The 24,875-nt window shown below is 44.5% G+C and overlaps 1 protein-coding gene across 2 annotated transcripts in view; it reads right to left on the reverse strand.

The window, feature by feature from the left end:
- Positions 1-12,251: 12,251 nt before the first annotated feature.
- The window catches only part of SHISA5 (shisa family member 5), a 187,624-nt gene continuing 175,000 nt past the window's right edge, over positions 12,252-24,875 (reverse strand). For both annotated transcript variants that reach the window (XM_030208083.1, XM_030208082.1), the window contains 2 exons: positions 22,025-22,255; positions 12,252-13,181 (listed from right to left, as the gene is read on the reverse strand). In XM_030208083.1, the coding sequence (XP_030063943.1) occupies positions 13,102-13,181; positions 22,025-22,255 (311 nt within the window). In that variant the 3' untranslated portion in view covers positions 12,252-13,101. The remainder of the gene's footprint in view (positions 13,182-22,024; positions 22,256-24,875) is intronic.

Here is a 24,875-nt window from a genome sequence, read left to right on the forward strand (position 1 = left end):
AACTACTGATAAGATGAAATTTTGACTTAACTGTTAATTTCCTTTCCTTGAGTCCTGCTAGACCAGTCCAGATGAGTGTGTAAATGTCTATCTGCTTAAGGTGCACATTGGGAATCAATGAATATAGAACCAGTTACTGACTTCAATGTTTTACGTCTGGTATTTTCACACAAGAGTTTATATGCCCGAAGCAGGCACATGTTATGCCAAAATATAGCTGAGTTGGGGTTCCCTTGTTTTCAACCTGGTTCCTATCTTCATTGTTTGACTCCACTTTTTTCATTGATTTTTTAGTTTGCTCCATAGGTGGAGGTTTTCTCCTTATTTTCTTTTTTTGCTACTTGTCTTAGAGTGGTGGTGGGGGTGCAGTTATGAATGCCTAGACCAAGGGGGGTCTAATGCTGGTAATGTTTAAAGAAAAACCATAATCTAGAAACAGTGAAGTGTGGAGACATTTTTTTTCTTCTGTGGATTACAAAACGAACAAGGCCATTTGGTGCCCAGCAAGCACTCCCCCCCACTTCCTCCCTCTTGTGGCCAAGTAATTGAAAGACAATGAGTCATGCAAGTCACTGTTTTTGATGGATGTGTTCAAAGAGGCCATTTAGAGACTACTTGGATGCAGCATGTTTCCATCTGTTGAGAACTAAATACCACTTGAAGGGAGCAAGGAAATGGGCGTGGGGGGGGGGGGGGGAGGCAACAGGATTCCTGTAGCCTTAAGCCAAGGGAAGGAAAGACATTGTGAGGGTGGAGACTCTGGGGGAATTGGATCTTGACCCTTTGAAGTGAGATAAGGGTTTGTATACTGAGGATGTGTTAATTAACAAAATGACTGAAAAGTAGCATTTAAGGAACTGTAATTTTTTTATGCACCTTTTGGCAATTATGACAAACGGATGACATATCCTAGATATATTCTTGAAAAAAAAAAACAGGTCTTTGTGCTTTGGGATGAGAAACTCTATATAAAAGTGCCTGGTCTGAAAGGCAATGAGGCATTGACAGTCCCGGGTCTCTGAGGAGCCAGAGGCTTTGTAAGAGCTTCACTGACTGGTTTTTCCCTTTTGCTTATGTATCCAATTTGCCCCGCTTATTCTTGCTAAGAAACTAGTTTCTGCTCTGCTGCTAATTTTGTAAGAATAAACAGTTGCTAATGTGATAAGATGGTTTGGGTTTTTGTTATCTTTTTGTGGTTGCCTGGGCTGGTGTCCAAGAAAAATACAGCCGAGGGTATTTGGTTTGGGTAGGGGCGTTCTGGTTCTGTGATCCAGCCAGCCCCAACAAGAGCCACCTAGAAAGAGCCACCTAGAAAGAGAGACACTAAAGACATAAGATATCACCGTGATCATCCCAACCATGGTCTGACACAATAGCTGCCATCAGAACCTGTGTCAGCACGATAGAAAACTGGACCACACTCCACAAGCTTAAACAAGAGTAAAATCAAATTCCTATGGCTGGGCTCTAAATCAGACCCCAGATACGTCAAATCTCTAACACTGCATGGAAATAAATTCTCCCTGGACCTCCATTCAAGAATCTTGGGAGTAGAGTTGGATCATCTACTAACCATGCAGAATCACACCCAGTCAGCTATTAAACAATCCTTCATTACTCTGAGAAAATTGCAGACCCTCAAAAAATGCTTCACTTTAGAAACATTCCAACTTATGATCCAATCCCTAATCCTCTCCAAACTGGACTACTGCAACCTACCAGTAGCTGTCTGTTCCAATTCAGTGATTTAGCGTCTACAGCAAGTACAGAACTCTGCAGTCGGATTACCCCGATTTAATCACTTCAACCTTATCTTTCTAAACCCCACTGGCTACCAATTAGAGAAAGAATTCAGTTCAAAATGGGTATCACCACCTTCAAAACACTCAATGGGGAAGCTCCAGAGTAAATATTGAACTTCGTATCTCTGTTAAGAAACCCCTCTTCAATTCATAATAGTTGCAACTTTCTCCTCAAATTTCCAAAGTATAAGGACCTAAGGTCAACCAAACACCTAAATCTATCCATCCCAACTAGCCAATCTATGGAACCAACTCCATGAACCCCTGAGATTGTGCTCACAGTACCTGCAATTCTAGTGTATCGGAATGTAACTCAGCTACCACTGAAAAGATGTAAGCAAAAACAAAAATCCAAATAAAAAATATTCAGAAAGCTCCTAAAAACCTTCTTATTCAGTAAAGCAGGTCTCACTAATACCTAATCACATGACCTCCATGAGGACATACTTGAAATCACAAACATGTCATTAGTTGCTCTTTCTCCCTCTAATTCCTGGACTGATTAGCTTTTCGTCCTCGAACTGTATAGACACAGGTGGAATACATGAACTGGAATAATAATAAAATTATGTAAACAGAGAAATCTTTCTACCATGGGAGTATCTGAATATGGTGCTTTCCTTCAATTGTGGTTTTACAAGAGACCAAACCCTTAGATGACTGAACCACCTTCCTCTTCTTCATCAGGAAGTGAATCGAAAACCGTTTGCCAAAAAGGTACATTGGGCTCTGCCTTCTCTCGTGCACTCAAAGCACAAAGGCAGCAGCAGTGCAACACTAGTAGCAGGCATCACAGAACTGTTATGTCAGTATGTGCTCAACCCCAGTACTCTGCATGGGTTTCCAGGCTAACAAGAAGTCCACAGGAGAGGGCAGAACTTATGAACCCTGACTGAGGGACCAATACAGAAAGCTTAACTGTGCATTTACCACAGGTTGTACATCCATATTAGTTTCTGAACACTGCAGAGTGGCCGCAAAATCCATGCTTAATGAGGCCACTAAGTACTCTGCTGCAATGCGTGGAAGGTAACAATGCTGGAAATTAGCCACAAGGTCCAGGGCTGTGTATGGGAGTTAAAAGCGTCTAGTGGTGCCCTTCCTAACCCCAGCCCAAAATGAAAAATAAACTCACAGTGGTCGTGACCCCCCCTCCTAACCCAACCCCCTTCCCCCAACTTACAAGAATCCCGTGGTATCTAGTGCCCCCTTTCTGCATCAGCTCCTAAATCATAGTCCCCCATGCTGACTGCCCATCCAATGACTGTGACCCCATTTGAGGTCCCAAGCTACAGTTTGGTAACCACTGTTTTAAATACTGAGTAATAGAGACTTACTTCCATTTACTAAGCTGCATGCTAATGGCAACACAGCCCATCCACTTTGTGTTGGCATTGCTATGCGACTTACTAAACCGGGGGGGGGGGGGGGGGGGGGGGGATGGTTCATTACTATAAATTCCAAGGAGGTACCATACAATTTCATATATATTTTATTAACATTCTTGAAAATATTTTAGCTAGTGGAGCAAACAAGATAGATTTACAAAATAGATGAGAAAACAGGCACAACGAAGACTGCATATACTGAAGAACAGAATGTTCTATTACACAGTAAAATGTTCGAGTATAATAAAGGCACTTCCACAATTTAGAAGTAATTACAGCTTAAGATAATACAGTGAAAACTCAGATTCTCCCCTGAGGAGTTTTCTTTTGAGTATGAAATCTGACAACCACATACAAGACCTAATTTGGGTTGTCATAGCCAGAGCCCCCAGTTTCCTCTGGTAGCTCAACGGTAGATCCTACCACAAGTGTGAGATTCTGTGGCAGTTTCTGAAATGCTTTGGCACATTTGTGTAAATTTGCATAGTTTCACCTATTGAAATGGGGTACATTCTATGTTTATAAAGCTATTTTTGACATTTTTTTTTCTCAGACACTTCATCTTGTTATTTGGTGGAAAGGGATCTGAGAAATTAGTGTTGGAAAATGCCCAGGAGATCCCTTTATTTACTTCCACCTGTCCTTTAATCTCTTCACTTACAAATATTAACCCCGCCCCCTCAATTTGATCCAGGCTTGGTAGTTGAAGGATGGTGCTTGCCTTAAGCCATTTCGTCTTCTGGCCCTGACTTGAGTGTTGCAGTTTTATCTCCGTGGTCAAAATACTCCAGGACCAAGCAGCAGACAAAGAGTAAGCATCTCCAGGTTTACTACTGTCTTACAACTACCAAGCACAAACAGGAAATAACAGGATGGGCCAGATGCTTGGACTGCTGGCTCCAGCATAACCTAGCCCAATATCAGTGGCTATTTTTGAAGGAAATAGGGAATTCCACAGCAAAGATGGAAATTTGCGTCCTTTCCCATGGCATCACTAGAAACCAGAAACACTGCTCAAGGTGAAATTTAGGGCCTCATTCATGATACTCTATTTTTGTTCCAAAAATGCAGGTCCTAGATGTTTTAAACTATTTTTTTTCTTTACTTTGCACTACACAAGAAGAGTTTCCTATAATCTGCATGCTATATAAATGTATTTAAAACTAGCTCTGAAGACTGCATCATTATGTGGTACATATGGCATGCCCAAAATTTGTTTTAAAATGCTCACATTTATAGTCTATGCCATTAGAACATAAGAATAGCCATACTGTGTTGATCAAAGGTACATCCAGCCCACTACCCTACTTCCAACAGTGGTCAATCCAGGTCACAAGTACCTGTCAGAAACCCAAATAGTAGCAACATAATCCCAGGGCATGCAATGGCTTCCCGTATGTCTATCTCAATAGCAGACTATGATAGCCTTTTTCTCCAGGAACTTGTCCATTTTTTTTAACCCAGATACACCAACCACAGTTACCACATCCTCTGGCAACAAGTTCCAGAGCACTATTTGTTGAGTGAAAAAATATTTCCATATAACTAGTGTCCCCTAGTCTTTGTACTGTTTGAAAGAGTTAAAACAAATAAATAAAAAATCAATTCACTTTCACCCGTTCTACAGCATTCAGGATTTTACAGAACTCTATCATAGCCCCCAGCTGTCACTTTTCCAAGACCTCAAGTGCATCACTCTGCATTTCACATGACATTTTTACTGCCAGACCTTTGACCATTCTTCTAATTGTTGGAGATCTTTTCTCATAGTTCCTACTCCTTCTGAGGTCTCCACTCTATTAGCTATCTTTGTATCATCCAAAAAGAGGCGAACTTTTCCTTCTAACCCTTCAGCAATCTCTCACAAAAATTTTAAACAGAATTGGCCCCAGTACTGGCATCTGAGGCACTCCACCACTCACCTTCCTTTCCGCCACATGAATTCCATTTACCACCACCCTCTGTCACCTGTCAACCAGTTTCCAATCCAGTTTATGACTTTGGGTCTTAAGTTCAGCCCTCTCAGCTTATTCACGAGTCTACTGTGAGGGACCATATCAAAGACTTTGCTGAAATACAAGAGGATTATATCTAGTGCATGCCCTCTGGTCACCCAGTCAAAGAAAATCAATCATATTTATTTGGCAGGGTTATCCTTTACTACAGCCATATTGCCATGGATCCTGCAACATGGATTCTAGAAAGTTAACTTTTTTTTCCTTTGGCAGCGACTCCATTATTGTTCCTACCACTGATGTGAGGCCTGTGGTTTTCCACTTCTTCCTTATCCCCGCTACATTCTTTGAACCTTTTGCTCTTATTGGTAATTCACTTGCCCCAGCTGGGCCTAAGAGCTACAGAACCTCAGGTAAAGAATAAACTCAAAGTATTTGGGCAGCAAGTATCAGTGTCAAACCCACAGCAGCCACATGGTAAGAATGTTCTCACCAGTGGGCTAAATGATTGTTAGGACGGAAAATGTGTTTACCAGCTCATATGGTATTGAGAAATCTTTTATATTCTAACACCACAATAGAACAAACTCTACATGTGTGCAACAGCAAAAGCTAAAACTTTTTTTTAAACAAAGGCTATGTGTAAATTTTAAATTTGATAGTAAATGATGGCAGATAAAGACCTGAATGGTCCATCCAGTCTGCCCAACCAATACTGAATGTGATATAAAATACCTTATCATGGTCTTTCTTTGGTATTTCTGGGACATAGACCATAGAAGTCTGCCCAACACTGTCCTTACGTTCCAATTACTAGCGCTACTGTCAAAACAGTATACCAAGCCTTTAATTAAACTTGGAAGCCCACTCCAGCCTATCCAAATCTGCCTGGTCACTTGCAGAACACAGACTATAAAAGTCTAATATCTATGTAATATATACCAACTCTTTGGATTAATATGAGGTAAATATACACAAAATTACAGCCATAAGCAATGGATATGACCGGTCTGATCAGTTTCAAAATCCAGAATTGACAAAATACAAGTAATTTTTACAAAATGGGCACTAATATTACATTATAGACAAGACAAAAGTGCTCAAAGTGTTTGATATTTGATTGACCGGTGATTATAGAATTACTTTTAAGAATTTCTAATTATTTTAGTTAAATATCAACTTAAAAGGGCAACAGTATCTTGGAGTAGCCGCCTAATAGTTAGAACAGCAGGTCAAGAACCAGGGAAACTAGGGATTCAAATCTCACTGCAGCTTTTAGATTTCCAGCAAGTCTCTCCACACTCCCACCTGAAAAAATTACAACCCTCTGGGGGCAGGGAAATATCCATTGTACCTGATTATAACTTGTCTTGAGCTACAACTGAAAAAAAAGGCATAAGCTAAATCCAAAACCCCTTCATTGTGCGGTTTTTCAACCTCCCAAAAAGCATAGCATACTACAAAAATATCACAGTTCTTACTTTTAAAGGATTTTACAAATCTGCAAGCCAAGGACTATATTTGCACAACTAAAATTTATTCATACAGAGGGAAAAGATGGTTCATTCTTATGACATCATTTGGGCGTTTCCTGCTATACGAGCTGTGTCCTATGGTGCAGGGCTGTGGAATCAGTACGTCAAACCTTCCAACTCCAACTTTTCTTTTTTCTAGTGACTCCTACTGATATCAGGCATTAGACTTTTTTGTTCTGGCTCTAAAATAGGGTTGTACTGAATAATCGTACTCAATTCAGCCCTGAATAGTGCCCCAGAAATGCTGTATATCAAGTTCCTTTCCCTGAATATATTATTTGTACTCAGCCAAAAGTGATTTAGAGCCATTTACTAAGGCATTAGCGTTTTTAACGCACCTACAATTAGTGTGCATGTGCGCGCAGTATAGGCACCTATATGGATATTGTAGACGCATATACTTAACGCATGTGCATGGTTAACGTGCATTAAAAACACTAATGCGCCTATAACATGGCTTAGTAAACAGGGACCTTAAATTTGAATACGAATAATCCAAGGCTCTACTGTGCTAAATCCTATTGAAATAAACACGATCTCTGATTTCACACTACTTTTTTATGTTAAAGCTCAATGCCCATTATTTGTATTAGGTAATCATATTCAGCCGAATAGCAAAATATGCTATTTGGTACAGCTCTAATCTAAAGTACTGGTAAATATTAACTTATATTTACCAGTACTTTAGATCCAGGACAAAAAAATATATATATCTGAAGTATAAAATAATAAATTTACCATATATTACAATGTTGTAAATTTTTATTTTCAAGATGGAGTTGGAGTTAAACTGCTTCCGACCAACTCCACAGCCCTGCTAGGGTGGTGAGGACATTGATTTGGATTTAACTAATTTATATTTCCAAAACCATGCTCGTCACCTTATGCCAGACAGATCTCTACCCTAGAGAGGGCTTAGAATTTTAATGGACAGTTGAAGCAGAGGGCAAACTGTCTAGCCCAAAGTCACAAGGAGCATTGGTGAGTGAAACAGGATTTGACCCCAGTATCCCTACTTCAGTCTGCTACTCCAATCACTAGACTAGTGGTTCCCAAACCTGATTCTGGAGGCACCCTAGCCACTCAGGTTTTCAGGATATTCACAATGAATATTTAAGAAAGAGCTTTACATGCACCGTCTCCACTGTATGCAAATCTCCCATGAATATTCATTCTGGATATCTTGAAAACCGAGGATGAGGTGCCTCCAGGACCAGGTTTGGAAACCACTACACTAGACCAATCATCCTTCAAGGAGAAACTTGTGCCTGAACAGGCCCTGCTACTGTTAACCAAGTGATGTTACTGATGTCAGAATGAAGCTGTACACAGAGGCTAACTTTCTTTTTTTCAATCAAAATGTTGTGATTCCAATTGTTAGCCATACAGAGTTTGTGTTTACTAATAAGAACTTCCTAATTTAAGGCATTACAATAATTAAAACAACAAAGATGGTTTTGCATTTTCCAATAGAACTGATTTGATCATAATACTCAGCAATCCAAATGATACACACCTTATAAAGAATCTACCAATTTTGAAAGAACTGGCTGAGAACATTTTCTTAATTACAGATTAAATATGTGCACATTTTTAAAAATACAGCATTTGAAGTACAAATACTGACCACACCTGTAACGCAATTTGCCCCATGCTACTCTTTTCACAATCAGCTGTCTCTGACAGGTAACATGCTCATGTAGATCTTGACTAAAGCTTGATGATCCACTGGAAGATATTTCAATAGCACATTAAACTCTATCACACCCAGGATGGGGTTTGTGAAAAGGACAGCTTCCTGGGTAAGGCAAAGACCTCCTATTTACATGGCACATCCCCATATGGTCAGTAGAAGTGCAGGTCTAAGTTTTACGGAAGAATTACCAGCTCCACTGCAGAGCACTGCAGCTGGCCTGACATTGCTGGAATAGCATGGCAAACAGTGAAAGAGAAAAAAAAAAAAAAAAACTTATAGCACACTTAAAATACTGTCATAGGGTTAGCTTAATGGCCCACTCAGTGCTGTTATGTGGACATTAGCATGGGCAATGCCACATATGAGAGGAATCAGGGAACTACAGATCCCAGGTTTCTGAGGGAGCCTTGGAATGTCTCCCCTAGTTGAGATTTGATGCTGGAATGACTGGGTGCTGGGTAGCAAAGAAAAGTGAGAGGGGAAGCCCTGTAAGAGGACAAAAAATATATACTGTGTTAAAACCAAAAGCCCTTTTACTCCATGAAAATAAAACATACAATGGTCAGGTCTACAGAGCAAAGCTCCCAATTGGAATAGGATAGGCTCAGGACTAACAAGCAGATGCATTATACCACCAAAAGGCTGTTTAGATGCTTCGAACAGCCTTACTGTAGGTGACAGCAAAAACAATAATAATCTGCGAAAGCATGGTAAAACCAGAGCAGTACACTATGAAGGGAAAATGGTGAGACTAGATAGCAGTCTCGGGCCAAAAGGGAGACATGTCACTCTGCCTTAGAGTTTCTAGATGCCTCCCTAGTTTTATTATTTAGCCCAAATAATATTCGTCGTCCATCATTAAGGGATCTGTATAGTTTGGATTTTCAAGATACCCCTAAAGAATATGCATGAGATCTGCATATAGTGATGTAACAGGGAGGCAATCTTTCTCCTGCATATTAGGATATCCTTAAAACTACCCTCTAGAACTGAAAGAGAACTACTGGGCAAGATACTAAAAGCTAGTATTCTATACTGAAAGAGAAAGAGCAAGACTAGCAACTGGAAAAAACAGATGGCCAAAGAGTTATCTTAAAAACTAGTCAACTCCTACAAAACTATTTCTGACTGTCTCTGGGAAAATATGATAAATGTCATGAATCCAAAAATACAAAAGGATGGGGTTTGGACTGTTATCATACTGTTTGCTCTAACAGAATACATTAAAACCTTATTTTTTTGTTTCTGGTGATCTTAGTCATGGTTTCTCAGAAACAGTCACTTTTGAGGAATGAGTAGTTGATACATCTCCCACCAACTCTCTTCTTTATCCTAACACTAGCTCCCTCTGCCCAACCATCTTACGCTGCTCACAAGTCAGCCTGTGTGGCTGAATTAGCAGTTTGCATTGCTGAATTACTGCCTTGCCGTATTGCAGCCCTTGTGGCTGCCAGAACTAAAAGTATCTCTTATAGGGACCTAAGTGCATTAAATATAGATAAGCTTGCTATAAAGTGTGGGAGGAAGAGATCAGGAAGTAGTGATTGTGGCATGAAGCACACAAAAAAAATTCAGTGTATTTACAGCATATGAAATGTTCTCTCAAGCCAACATCAGTATGGCAAAACTTATACATAAGATACTGAGATCACAGAGGAAGAGGACCCCCCCCCCCCCACCCCACACAAATTTCACATCTGACCTATGTGGTTCAAAAATTGTAAGAGTGACATGCTGAGAACCAAGGTTCACATTTTACTTCCCCCACTGACACTACCTGTGATCTTGAGAAAGACGTTTTCATCTTTCACTGCCTGAGAGATATCCACTTGAGCTGTAAGCTCTTTGGTGAAGAAATTTGCACCTGAAATCTAAAACTGTAAGTCATCTTTAGCATCATCTTAAAAGGTGGACTTAAAATCCAAATAGACCAAGGTAAAAATGATTAGCTGGATGCTGTAACAGAAGGTATCCCACCCTGAAAAGTTTCCTTCCGAACCAATAGTTAAATTAATGGGATTGTACTGGATCTGAGATTTCATGACTCATCTTTTCCAAACCTGAACACAAGATAAGAGCAGGTACATAACTTATTCCCCTGTCCAAGCAGACTTACAATCTAAGTTGTACCTGAGGTAAGGGACGGTGACATCACTTGCCCAAGATCACAAAGAATGTCGGTGGGAGAAGCAGGATTTGACCCTGGTTCATAACCTGCTGCTATAACCACTAGACCACTCCAGTATAGGCGGTTAGCTTAGCGGGGTTTAAAAAAAGGTCTGGATGACTTCCTAAAGGAAAAGTCCATAGTCCATTATTAAATTAACTTGGGGAAAATCCACTGCTATTTCTGGGATAAGCAGCATAAAATGTATTGAACTTTTTCAGGATCTTGCCAGGTATTTGTGACCTGGATTGGCCACGGTTGGAAACAGGATGCTGGGCTTGATGGACCCTGTTACTTAAGCATGCATTTAATTTCTTTTGGTACTATAAGTATTTATCTCTCTTACTGAAGCTGTTTTATTTCCATTTTAAGAGTATGTCTTCATTCTAATCTAGATAAATCTCTTGCTCACTGTGCAGGTTTGCTTGCTTCTTCACTGGTAACACAAAAGGGCCCAGTAGAACATGGATGACCTCAGCATTTTAAAAGTTATAAATGGGGTAGTCTATAGATTTTCCCAAAATTTACAAAACAGTGGTGTTTTTATTCCTTCTACAATGACAATAGTGCTTTCCAGATCCGATCCCATGTTGAAATCTTCTGATATTCATTAGCAAGTTCAAAGAATATCAAAAAAGCCACTAAGCAATCATAGAAGGCAGCCCAAAAATTATGGTTTCTACAGCAATTATTGCTGTACATTCCTCCAAAACAGAGCTTACAGGGAGTCAAGTCACTAGATGGAATAAAGCTCCAAGTATGTGCAAAAACAAATCCGTCAACTCCTGCTTGAACAATCATCCTCCAACAAAAATGCACTGCACATACTCACAAGTACCAGGCTAAGAAGTTACCTCAGAATTCAGAACTGCAGTACTTGCAGAAGTTCTGAACGTTATAGAATTCAATTTACAGTTGGGGTTGGAAGTGGTGAAAATGTTTGGTGAAAATGGATGTTTTGTAAAGTTCTACTTACTGTTCTTTAATGTGATCACTGAATAAAAAAGATTTACACATAGAATTCAATTTATATGCTCCTCTTCTGGAAAATGGTCTTTTCCATTCACCATTATTCCCTCTCCCTCACGTCCACACAAAAAAATATACTTAATCGTTTCATATCTAACTAAAACAAGTTTACAGCTTTTAATTACAATACCACAAAGGGTGGGAACAAACAATAAAAACAGATTAACCAGGATGATTAACCAGAGCCTTTATTCAAAATGGTGGTAAACAAGTGCGGGCAAATATGCTGGAACTAACGGGCTGTGTTTCAGCGATAAGGCCTTGCACCCCAGTGATTCAAAACGAGTAGAAGTAAATCAATTTCTTACACGTTCCAAAAAGTACAAGGACTAGGGGACACTCGAAGTTACATGGAAATACTTTTAAAACAAATAGGAGGAAATATTTTTTTCACTCAACGAATCGTTAACCTCTGGAACTCTTTGCTGGAGGATGTGGTAACAGAAGTGTAGTGTATCTGGGTTTAAAAAAAAAGGTTTGGACAAATTCCTGGATGAAAAGTCCTTAGTCTGCTATTTAGACAGACAAGGGATGCAACTGCTTGGCCCGAGATTTATAGTATGGAATGTTGCTACTATCTGAGATTCTGAATGGAATCTTGTCACTCTTTAGGATTCCAGAATCTTGCTATTCTTTGGGGTTCTACATGGAATGTTGCCACTTTTGGGGGTTTTGCTAGGTACTTGTGACCTGGCTTGGCAACTATTTGGAAAACAAAATACTGGGCTAGATGGCTACTCTTATGTTCTTATGCACCAGGTCTAGCATATGTTTACCACCATTTTGAATAAGGCTCTGGTTAATCATCCTGGTTCATCTTTTTTTTTTTTGTGGTCATTCCCACCCTTTGTGGTGGTGTTGATTTACCTGTGAGTGGACTGGTCCTTTCTTGGTGCGGCTTTTAACTAACATGCTACAGAGCTACGTAAAAGCTAAAAATCTGAGCACTCGAATTTCTTTTTCATGTCTCTCATTTCACAAATTTCAACAAAACAAACACCTGGTTAGTTATAGCCAATGTCTTCTTCACTGTGACCTTGTAGTAAATATGAATTTCACCAAAACTTTTTCCTCTTCTTCCATATTTCAGATGTTTCTTTATGGAAAAGACAGTGAAACAGAAGAGCCTCCTAGTGGAGGCAAAAATAGCAACAGAGTTCAAAAGTTCTGGGAAAATAAGGAAAGAAGATTCCAAGCTGTGAATTGAGGGGAAACCCAGAGATTGACAGGTGTAGGGCACTGCACTAGAAAAACTGAGTGGGCTGATTGGTCCCGACGGCCCTCATCTACCACCATTTTCTTCCCTATGTAAACATGTTCTTTCGCAAGGAGATGACATTCCAGCTCCGTTCATCATGTTGGATAATGTGCACTCCATTCTCTTCTTTGGGCTAGAAAAGATTGCTATATCCTGAAAGAGCATGTAGGGATGGACAAGGCTACACTTCTATAACATAGAGAACAGAAAAGTCAAGTTATAATGGTATAAAAAACATGTAGTACAGAAAGGAACAGATCAGGGAGTCCATTCAGTAGGCTGGTTTTGCAGAATCCATGTAGGCTGGATTGTAAGGAGGCTGAGCTGCTGGGTAGGGGGCTCCGGCACCAGCTGGAAAAAAAGAAAAGAAAAAAAAAGGACACACATTTGTATATGTACTTGTATATGCAATCAGCATACTTGTCAATTGTCTAAGTAATGTAACTCAAGCCTGGGTGCTTTATTTGAATTATATAACATTATATAAACATGCACACTGATGTGTCCTTTTGCACTTGGAAACAAACTTAAAAGCCCCTTCAACTTTGTTATAAAATTTAAAAAAAACGAAAATATTAAACCTCATTTTGCTGTAAGCTCAAAAACAATGGAATCGAAAGCGATGCTTTTTGAGTGCTCAGTGCATAAAAGGATTTTGAAAGGTTGCATAATGTTAGACCAGGGGAGTGCAAACTTTCTACACAGAAAAGCCGCATGAACAGCAGCACTAACCCTAGTGGGTTGCAACATTACATAAAGTCAGAACCAGAAATGTATGGAGCTCCAGACTTCCTGTGATAAAGAAGTAAAACCTTAACTAAAAAATTATGGAAAGACAAGTGCAAAATACAGTACAGCGGAGCCCTGTTATTACGCGATGATTGGGATCCATAAAATCTTGTTGCGTTATATTGGGGTCAATTGAAAATGAAAATAAATTAAACCAAAAAATGGTCTGTTTCAAAACATTTATTTGAATACAAACCTAGGCATACACACAACTACCGAATATAAACACATTATTAAAAAACTTATCTAGTATGTATGATCTGTTTTCTTAAAACAAACTGTCTGCTTCTTTCAAAATCAAGAATGTTTTGTAGCTGTAAAATTTTGATGCTGTTCACATCCCGAGTTTCTAGCCATCTCACATGATTTATTTGCTACAAACCTTGGCATACACACTGCTGAACTACTGCATATATACAGTACAACATTACTGAAAACGTTACTGTACAGTACCGTACTAGTATAGGAAAATATCTAGTGTGGTCTGTTTTCTTAAATGCAGAACACGCTAGGTAAGTTTCTGTACAATCAAGAATGCTTTGTAGCTGTAAAACTTGGCTGCTGTCCACATCCTGAGTTTCTAGCCATTTCAAACTTGCCTCAACATGTTCTACAACCTCTGACACTTTTGATGTAGGAGCAGGAGGAATATCGTCATCTTTCTCATGGTTAGCATTGTCTTCCGATGGCGTGACTTTTTGCTGCACATTTGCCCCAATTTCTTCAAGTGGAGGAGAGGGTTCAGAGGGAATGCCATAGAGTTCATCCTCTGACTCCCATGGGCGCTCCTCATCAGTGTCAGTCAAAATCTTCTCATGGGAGAGCCGAGACTGAGCTTGCCTCAACTTAGAAGAATCATGTCCTCGAGAAGGGTGTCGAAGAGTTTGCTCCCTCCTCAACTCTGGCGGAAGCTAGGGAGTGCCGGCTTGGGTGGCAGTCGACACCGGGGCCACACTGCAGGTTGAGGGCCAAGAGGGGCCGAAACGGGAGGCAGGGTAGCCACAAGCACCCCTGACGCCAATGCACACCGTTGCAAGAGGCAACCAGCAGCTCGGGAAGCAAGGACCAGATGCACTCATCAATCCGGGCTGACACCGGGAAAGGCTGGGGTGCTGGCTCAGAGACAGGCTGCAGAACTGGCAGGGTTGAGACAGGAGCTGGGAACTGGCTGCTGGGATTCTGACGCACCAACCTCTCCTGAATGGAGAGGGAGCGGTCCTCCCTGCTTCGATGATTCTCGGATACCGAATCACTCGATATCCCACAGCTCCCAGCACTTTGTGTCGAGGATGATCAATGCTGATGGTTCTGGGCTTTCACCTGAAGCTTGAGATCGAGGCTCCTCGGTACCGACGAGCATGACGTCAAATCCTCACATCGCCTTGGGGTCAGACGGTCCCTGGGGCCCTGCACAGCAGTCGGCATCGAGACAGGTGGAGACTGACTCGATGCACCACTGCTCCCAGTGTCTACAGGTCTAGCAGCAGCCATATGTACTAATGATCCTCCCAATGCCGGTGCAGTACTCGACGTTGATGCCGCTGCTGAGGAATCGGACCAGAAAATGGGGCAAGGCACCAGAGAAAAAAAGAACGGGAAAACCCGGCTGACGTCAAAGCCTAAAGGCGGCCTAATAATACAGAAAACAAAATTGGGAAAAAATAAACAATAAGGGAAGAAGGAAGAAGGAAACCCGAACCCGGGTGCAAAAAAAGCTCTTCCCAGACTATGCTGTGAAGAGCAGCCACATAAAAAACAGCCACTCTCCAACACTGTTAAAAAAAAAAAAAAAAAAAAAAAAAGGACTGCAGTAACTGTGCTGTTGCAGTGGGCGGGAAGGCACTCGTGCATGCGCACTGGAGTGTGCCTCACTGTCCACAAAAGCTCTGTTAAAGCTTGTTAGAAGCTCCTGATCGGGCAATGTGGGATTACCCAATTGTGAGAATTATGGCTTGCTTGTCCTCGGAGAAAGTGAATGATACATACCTGTAGCAGGTGTTCTCCGAGGACAGCAGGCTGATTGTTCTCACGACTGGGTGACGTCCGCGGCAGCCCCCACCAACCGGAAAGAAGCTTCGCGGGACGGTCGGCACGCAGGGCACGCCCACCGCGCAGGCGCGGCCGTCTTCCCGCCCGTGCGCGACCGCTCCCGCCAGTTGAATGACTAGCAAAAGATGAAACACACAACTCCAAAGGGGAGGAGGGAGGGTAGGTGAGAACAATCAGCCTGCTGTCCTCGGAGAACACCTGCTACAGGTATGTATCATTCACTTTCTCCGAGGACAAGCAGGCTGCTTGTTCTCACGACTGGGGTATCCCTAGCTCTCAGGCTCACTCAAAACAAAAACCCAGGTCAATTGAACCTCGCAACGGCGAGGGTACAACAGAAATTGACCTACGAAGAACAACTAACTGAGAGTGCAGCCTGACCAGAATAAATTCGGGTCCTGGAGGGTGGAGTTGGATTTACACCCCAAACAGATTCTGCAGCACCGACTGCCCGAACCGACTGTCGCGTCGGGTATCCTGCTGGAGGCAGTAATGAGATGTGAATGTGTGGACAGATGACCACGTCGCAGCCTTGCAGATCTCTTCAATAGTGGCTGACTTCAAGTGGGCCACCGACGCTGCCATGGCTCTGACACTATGAGCCGTGACATGACCCTCAAGAGTCAGCCCAGCCTGGGCGTAAGTGAAGGAAATGCAATCTGCTAGCCAATTGGAGATGGTGCGTTTCCCGACAGCGACCCCTAGCCTGTTAGGGTCGAAAGAAATAAACAATTGGGCGGACTGTCTGTTGGGCTGTGTCCGCTCCAAGTAGAAGGCCAATGCTCTCTTGCAGTCCAATGTGTGCAACTGACGTTCAGCAGGGCGGGTATGCGGCCTGGGAAAGAATGTTGGCAAGACAATTGACTGGTTAAGATGGAACTCCGACACCACCTTCGGCAGGAACTTTGGGTGGGTGCGGAGGCACTACTCTGTTGTGATGAAATTTGGTATATGGAGCATGAGCTACTAGGGCTTGAAGCTCACTGACCCTACGAGCTGAAGTAACTGCCACCAAGAAAATGACCTTCCAGGTCAAGTACTTCAGATGGCAGGTATTCAGTGGCTCAAAAGGAGGTTTCATCAGCTGGGTGAGGACGACGTTGAGATCCCATGACACAGTAGGAGGCTTGATAGGGGGCTTTGACAAAAGCAAGCCTCTCATGAATCGAACGACTAAAGGCTCTCCAGAGATGGCTTTACCTTCCACACGATAATGGTAAGCACTAATCGCACTAAGGTGATTCCTTACTGAGTTGGTCTTGAGGCCAGACTCTGATAAGTGCAGAAGGTATTCATCTCAGGTCTAGGATGGGACGCATCCCCCCTGTTTTCTTTTCCACAAGGAAGTACCTGGAATAGAATCCCTGCCCTTCCTGCCCGGGTGGTACGGGCTCGACCGCATTGGCGCTGAGAAGGGCGGAGAGTTCCTCTGCAAGTACCTGCTTGTGATGGGAGCTGAAGGACTGAGCTCCCGGAGGACAATTTGGAGGCAGGGAGGCCAAATTCAGGGCGTATCCGCACCGCACTATTTGGAGAACCCACTGGTCGGAGGTTATGAGAGGCCACCTTTGGTGAAAAAATTTTAACCTCCCTCCGACCGGCAGGTCGTCCGGTACGGACACTTGTAGGGCGGCTATGTTCCCGTGGATCCAGTCAAAAGCCCGTCCCCGGCTTTTGCTGTGGAGGCGCAGGGGGCTGCTTAGGCGCACGCTGTTGACGAGAACGAGCGCGCTGGGGCTGTCCCTGTGCCTGACGAGGCCTTCGGGCCGGCTGGTTGTACCTACGCTTCGCAAAAGAGTAGGGTGCAGCCTGCCGGGCCCGGGAAAAACGTCCACCTGTGGAGGTGGATGCTGAAGGCGCCCGGTGGGAGAGCTTGTCGAGAGCGGTTTCCCGCTGATGCAGTTGGTCCACCATCTGCTCGACCTTCTCACCAAAAATGTTATCCCCCCGGCAAGGGACGTCAGCCAGTCTCTGCTGGGTGTGGTTGTCCAGGTCAGAGGCACGCAGCCATGAGAGCCTGCGCATCACTATACCTTGGGCCGCAGCACGAGATGCCACGTCACAGGTGTCATAGATACCCCTGGACAGGAACTTTCTGCACGCCTTCAGCTGCCTGACCACCTCCTGATAAGGCCTGGACTGCTCCGGCGGGAGCTTCTCGACCAGGTCCGCCAGTTGTTGCACATAGGTCCGCATGTGAATGCTCATATAGAGCAGGTATGACTGGATGCGGGTCACGAGCATGGAGGATTGGTAGGCCTTCCTCCCAAACGAGTCCAGAGTGCGAGACTCCCGCCCCGGGGGCGCCGAGGCGGTATCCCTCGAACTCCGTGCCCTCTTGAGAGCAGAATCCACGACCGCTGAGTCATGGGGCAATTGGGGCCGCATTAGCTCTGGGTCGGAGTGGATCCTGTACTGGGACTCTGCTTTCTTGGGAATGGTGGGGTTAGTTAATGGTCGCACCCAGTTCCGAAGCAGCGTCTCCTTAAGGACATTATGCAGCGGCACCGTGGAGGACTCTCTAGGTGGTGATGGATAGTCGAGGACCTCGAGCATCTCGGCCCTCGGCTCTTCCACAGAGACCACGGGGAAGGGAATGCTGATAGACATATCCCGCACAAAGGAGGCAAAGGAGAGACTCTTGGGAGGCGAGAGTTTCCTCTCCGGTGAAGGCGTGGGGTCCGAGGGAAGGCCCGTAGACTCCTCTGAGGAGAAATATCTAGGGTCCTCCTCTTCCCCCCACGAGTCCTCATCCTCGGTGTCGGACATAAGCTCATGTAGCTGAGTCCTGAACCGGGCCCGGCTCGACGTCGAGGCACCAGGGTCTCGGTGTCGTCGAGCGGTGGACTCCCGCGCCGGCGGGGAAGGAGCTCCCTCCATCGACGTCGACGGGGACTCCACCTGCGGTGGCGGCGTCGACGGCCCCGGCGCCGGGCTAGAGCTCGCCGGCGCCACAGTCATCGGCGCCGAGGGCGCAAGCACCCCCGGCGCCGGCACAGCCTGGCGCATCAGCCCTTCCAGGATCCCCGGAAGGATGGCTCTGAGGCACTCGTCCAGGCCCGCTGCCGGGAAAGGCGGTGGGGCCGGTAGGGGTGTCGGCGCCAGAAGCTGCTGGGGGCCAGGAGACGGCACCGAGGTGCCGGAACCCCGATGCGTCGGTACCTCCACAACCGACGGAGACCTCTCCTCCCGACGATGACGCTTCGGCGTCGCCTCCTCTCCGACATCCGGATGCACCGAGGGCGACCGGTGACGACGCTTCTTATCTTTTTTGCGATGCCCGTCACCGGCGCCGGAGGGCATGGAGGAGGAGGAGGTCGATCCCCCTCGGTCTCGAGGTACCGGGTCAGACAGGGTTCGGTCCCGTGGCCCACGAGCTGAGGGAGTGACCGGGGCCGACTGCCCACGCGGCCTCTCACCCCCACTCTCACCGGAGGACCGGCGGGCCGACGGGACCTGTTCTCCTGGGGTCGCTGCCATCGGTGCCGATGTCTCGGGCATCGATACCGGTACCGAAGGGCCGGTCGCCGATACCGATGCCTTCGAGGTCGACGTCGAGGGGCCGGCGCAAGTTCCAAAAAGACGGTCCCGCAGAACTTGCCTCGCAACCTGAGTCCGTTTCCGGAGACCGAGACACAGAGAACACGACTTGATATTGTGCTCCGGCCCGAGGCACTGGAGGCACCAAGCGTGGGTGTCGGTCTGCGAGATCGGCCGGCCGCAGCGACCACACTTTTTAAATCCACTCGGGACCTTCGAGGACATCGACGGAAAAATCGCGTCGGCGAAGTCAAAGTCGTCAATGGTGGCTGAAATCACACCACGAAAAGGAGAAACGACCGAGCGGCCACTAGGCCGCAACGCGGCGTCCCCGCTAGAAGCGAGGGAAAAAGGGAGCACGTGCTCCACACGCGCAGGGTTTTCTTTTTTTTTTTTTTTGAAAAACAAAGGAACCGGGCGGTAACTAGACCGGAAAACAAAGAGAAAAAAGCGCGATCGCGTAAACGCGATCGAAAATCCGGCGGCTGAACAAGAGAGAGCGGCGAAGCACGACTCTCTCCAGACGCGGAAAAAAAGGAACTGGCGGGAGCGGTCGCGCACGGGCGGGAAGACGGCCGCGCATGCGCGGTGGGCGTGCCCTGCGTGCCGACCGTCCCGCGAAGCTTCTTTCCGGTTGGTGGGGGCTGCCGCGGACGTCACCCAGTCGTGAGAACAAGCAGCCTGCTTGTCCTCGGAGAAAGGCAATGTTCGGTGGTACTATCCAGTTAAGAGCCGCTGAATATGTATCCCCTCTTGGCCCGAAGACAGCAGGAACTTCTCCTGCACAGTTAACTTACTTTTAATATTGACCCCAGATATTATACAGTAATCAATTCCTTGTCAAGATTTACTTTAGGCAATGCCTGGGGAAAAGCTGGTAGCAGCAATGCTCCTGACATGTGCCGTGCAGTCAGCTGTGCATCTCAGCCAACCTCAGACATTTTTATCCCACATTATCCCAAGATGTGCTCAGGTTCAATGTGTTTTACAAAACAATTGAATATTAGGTATTATAATGGAACACGTAACAACAATCCATGAAATACAACAGACAAAAATGAATTTATGTACTATATTAGGCTTTGTAGGAATATGTTTGTAAACACAGCTTGAACTATAACATAATATGATAAACATAAACAATTACTTAAGTATAGGTTTGGGCTAGGTGTCTCTGGAGCAGGTGCTGCAGGGACCAGTTCTAACCTGGACACTGGCTTCCTGAACACCACCACTGTATAACCTTGGAACATTGACAGAATATTGTAATATTACAAATCTGCGAGAAAAAACAGGACATGTCTCCATTTAAAATCAAAAGGAAAGTTTAACCTCTCTTGTCCTGACACAGAGGATGGCCTCCCAACTGCCATTAACTGCCGAGGTCACAAGGATTTTGTTTTATGATCACTTAGGACAGTGTTCATCAAACTTTCTGTGGCTGGGACCCCATTATTGAACAGAAAGCACGCAACCCCCAGCAAACCTTCTGTGCCGCTGCTCCCAGCCCTCCTGTAGTGCCAACAGCCAAGGCTGTCTTCATCTCCCAACCTCCGTGGAGCCTATGTAGGCCTAATTATAGCACATGTTTGTAAGGAGGCACAGGCTGACAACTGTTTTTTGGGGGGCCTGGCCGACCCCAAATGCCTATCTTGTGACCTTATTTGGGCAGCTCTGATTTAAGAATTTGCAAGGGAAAATTCTTAGTGAGGAAAACAAAACCCAGGCCTTATAACCAACCCGTTTCACCACAGGTCTTTGTACTTGCAAGTAAATAGCAGCTGAGCAGTCCAAAGTTCTTCCCAGTAGCGCTCAACTGTTTTTCTTTCCCACACCCCCCCACAAGTGCATTTATCTCTTCAGTAGCGCTCAACTGTTTTTCTTCCCCCCTCCCAAAGTGCATTTATCTCTTAAGAATGATCAATTCATGCCTAATATTAACCAGCCACCTTTCTATAATCTACACAGCTTTCAACTGCCCAATAAGTGATGTTAAAAAAATGCCAGCCAAAATAAGAATGAGCAAGTCAGACACACAACTGATACTGTACCAAAAGGGTATAAAAATACTGCTCCTACCTTTACAAGGATACAATGCGTGATCTGTTTTATTTTAGATCAATTTGTTTTCTTTGTATTCATCAGCCTCTTTTGGCCAATCTTCGTTGTACTGTCTGCTTATTACACGACGACAATGCTGTATTTACGAAGCTGCGTTGGGTGTTGCATTCCCTACCCCCTTCACTACCTAATGCAGAAGGGAGCAGGGAATGAACCTTTTAAAAGCACAGTTAACTACCTCTGTGTTAAAGTTATCATATGAAGACGGGTAGCTAACCATCAACTTACCTACCCATTCAGTTAACACACTGTAAAGACATTTCCTCTGGGCTAACTTAATGACTAAATCAGAGCATCCCAAACTGTGGGTCAGGACCTCAAATGGGGTCACTAAACCAGTGTTTGGGGTCAGGACCTGGGTGGACTCTCCACAGGTGCATCACTCTGCAGATCTGGAGGAGTGGAGGGAGGTTATACAATTTTATTTGGTCACAGAAAGATCGACAAGCACTGGCCTAAACACTGAACGCCCCCATCTGTGAAGGTGGAGGTCCTGCAATGACTGCATGTGGCAATTAACACACTAACTGCAAAAACCTTACAGTAAAAAAAAAAAAAAACCTTTATGAACAAATAATCTGAAGTGTGGCTTGTTCCTCATTTGGTATTCAGCCCACCTCCCTCCCCCCTCCCCCAACAAAAAAGGAAATTATTTTACAGAAATGGAAAGAAATTCATTTGATACATGTACTTACTTGCCATGGTCTCGTGATATCCAGGTGGTCCTGAAGGCTGTGAAGCATATGGTGGAGGGTACTGTGTTGGGTAGGGTGCTGTTGGCATTCCTGCTGGCATTGGTCCGGTATATGCAGGTGATGGTTGGATAGGTTGATAGCCTTGATATTGTGCTGGTGGGTATGCAGCTGGGATCCCTGGCTGCTGAGGATAAGGAGCGTGGATCACTGTAGCAGTTGTAGTTGTCACAACTAAGAACATTCAAAAACAAATATTTTAATCTGGTTGCTTAAAAAAATGGACAAAGACTTGGTTAAAGTTGGAACGCATAATAGATATTTATATGTAGCAGCATTTCAACTTAGTTATTGCAGAAGTTTGTGATGACCAGACTAGGTGTAATGAGAGTGAAGGAGGAAAAATAAAAAAATAAAACAAAACCCCCAAGGTAGTTATGAATGAAGGCTCCGGGTGCCAAACCCCAGCCCTGGTTCTGAATGAACTCGAAGTTCTTGGGAGAGGTAGGAAACAACTGGGTCAAATTAAATCAAAACACACGCAGGGAAAGCACGCACAGCATGCATCATGGAATTCTTTCTAATGCCTCTGCCTGTCAACTTGGGGGAGGGGGGGAGTAATGTGCATATCAGTGTTGCCTGTGCACATATGTGACAAGAGATTTTTGAGCCGTTATTTATAGTTTCCAACATTCCACCATTGGGTTGTAATGAAAAAACACACACACACACACACACACACACACACACACACACACACACACACACACAAAAGATTACCTAGTAGAGTTTGTTTATACCACCCTATATTTGGGCTCAATCTACCCCAAGAATTGTCAGTTCTCTGCCTAGTGGCAAACCAGTGGAGTAGTAAGGGAAGATGGCGTCAGGGGCAGGCGGTCTGCCCCCACCGTCCCCTTACTACTCTACAGCAATATCCTCTCCCCCCCCAACCATCTCCTCTTTATTTCCCCGTCTTCCTCTGTGTCCTTATCCCCCCCCCACCTCGAATGCCCTAGCATCTTTCATCTCTGTCATTATTTGCCAAATTCACACTAATACACCCCCCTCTAGCTCTCTTCCAAATCCTTCTGTCCCCTGCAGCAGCTCCCTTCTCTTAAGTTACCTACAGCATCATCAGCCCCTTACCTGCTGCTGCCACTGGATCATAGATGCAGCAGCGATGGTCATCAGAAGGCAGTGGGACCTCCCAGCCGCACAATGACGACTCTGCAGTGTCTCACCTTTCACAGGAAGTCTGTCTTAGGGGTGGCAGAACGCTGCAGTTTCATCGGCGCACATGCAGCTGGGAGGCCAGCGCTTGCTTCTGGTGACTCCAGGTCCCTAAGAGGCTGGATGCATGCTGCAGCAGCAGTTGAGGTTGCAGGGAGCACACCCTGCATCCAGCGGTCATCATTAAAACCAGCACTTATGATAGCAGCTGGTTTTCTAGTCAGGGGGCTCAGGGAGTAGAGCCAGAAATGTCAGCAAATAGCACATAGTAACATAGTAGATGACGGCAGATAAAGACCTGTATGGTCCATCCAGTCTGCCCAACAAGATAAACTCATTGTATGTGCTATTTTATATGTATAGCAGACCTTGATTTGTCCTTGAAATTTTCAGGGAACAGACCGTAGAAGTCTGCCCATGTAAGAAATAAAGCGGGAAAGACCTTTTAATAAATCTCTCTCTGCTCCTTTCAAAGGTGTACGTAGTACTGTGTTCCAGAACTGTACTGGGCACTTCTATCTGACTTATGGGTTAACAAAATTGAAATGTTAATTTTGTATCCAAAGCAAACATACTTTCTTGGGCTTTACAGCAAGTTTTGCAAACGGACCCCCCCCCCCCCCCCCCCCCCCCCCCACTTCCACTCACAGAATAAAACTCAAACCTCACACTAGACACAGAAAAGCTGAAAAGTTAGCAGCAATTGCATGTCTATTATTGCATACACCTTGTAAAAATGTACATACAATATATAATTTTAAACTTTCATAATTTACAATCCAGTAAGTATAAAAAAAATGTTTTTAATCAGGGTTTTTCCCCCTCTTTGTCTTATTGCTCCTTCTCCTAATTCTGTCCACATCACTTTCCTCCCTTCTCCCTCTTCTGAAAATCAGTCTTTGTCCATGTTACTGTTCTCTCATCTTTCTATCTCCCAACACCCCTCCTAGCTCCCGCTCTCTTTTGCCCTTTCTCCTCCTCTGGTTATACTTCCTCCTTCCTAACTTCACATTTTCTTTTTTTTTCTTTTTGTTTTATTGTTTTCCATTAGAAGCAGAACAACTTAACAGTAGTATCAGTATACAGAATACAATAAACCACTCTTCTTCTTAATCTAACATGTTTCCAACTGTTTTCCCCCTCCCCCCCTGAATGCATACCCCTCTCCGCCCCCCCCCTCTAATTTTTTTATTTTTGTACCCCGCGCTTTCCCACTCATGGCAGGCTCAATGCGGCTTACATGGGGCAACGGAGGGTTAAGTGACTTGCCCAGAGTCACAAGGAGCTGCCTGTGCCTGAAGTGGGAATCGAACTCAGTTCCTCAGTTCCCCAGGACCAAAGTCCACCACCCTAACCACTAGGCCACTCCTCCACTTCTAATTGATTCAATGACTCATACTCTTTTGTTCACGCCTATATAACGCATTAGTTCGGAGTAGTCTGGGAACTAACTTCACATTTTCTATCTTTTCCTCACCCCAGACTCATCCTTCTCTTTCATTTATGTTTCTACCTTTTCACAGCCTCTTATCCTCTATATCTTTCTCACATCACTCTCTATTCCCCCTTTCCATCTCCACTACTTCCCAAAGGCTGAAGGAGAATGCCCTGCACCAGAGAC

The sequence above is a fragment of the Microcaecilia unicolor genome, chromosome 6 (genome assembly GCF_901765095.1).
Source record: "Microcaecilia unicolor chromosome 6, aMicUni1.1, whole genome shotgun sequence".
Taxonomy (NCBI): domain Eukaryota; kingdom Metazoa; phylum Chordata; class Amphibia; order Gymnophiona; family Siphonopidae; genus Microcaecilia; species Microcaecilia unicolor.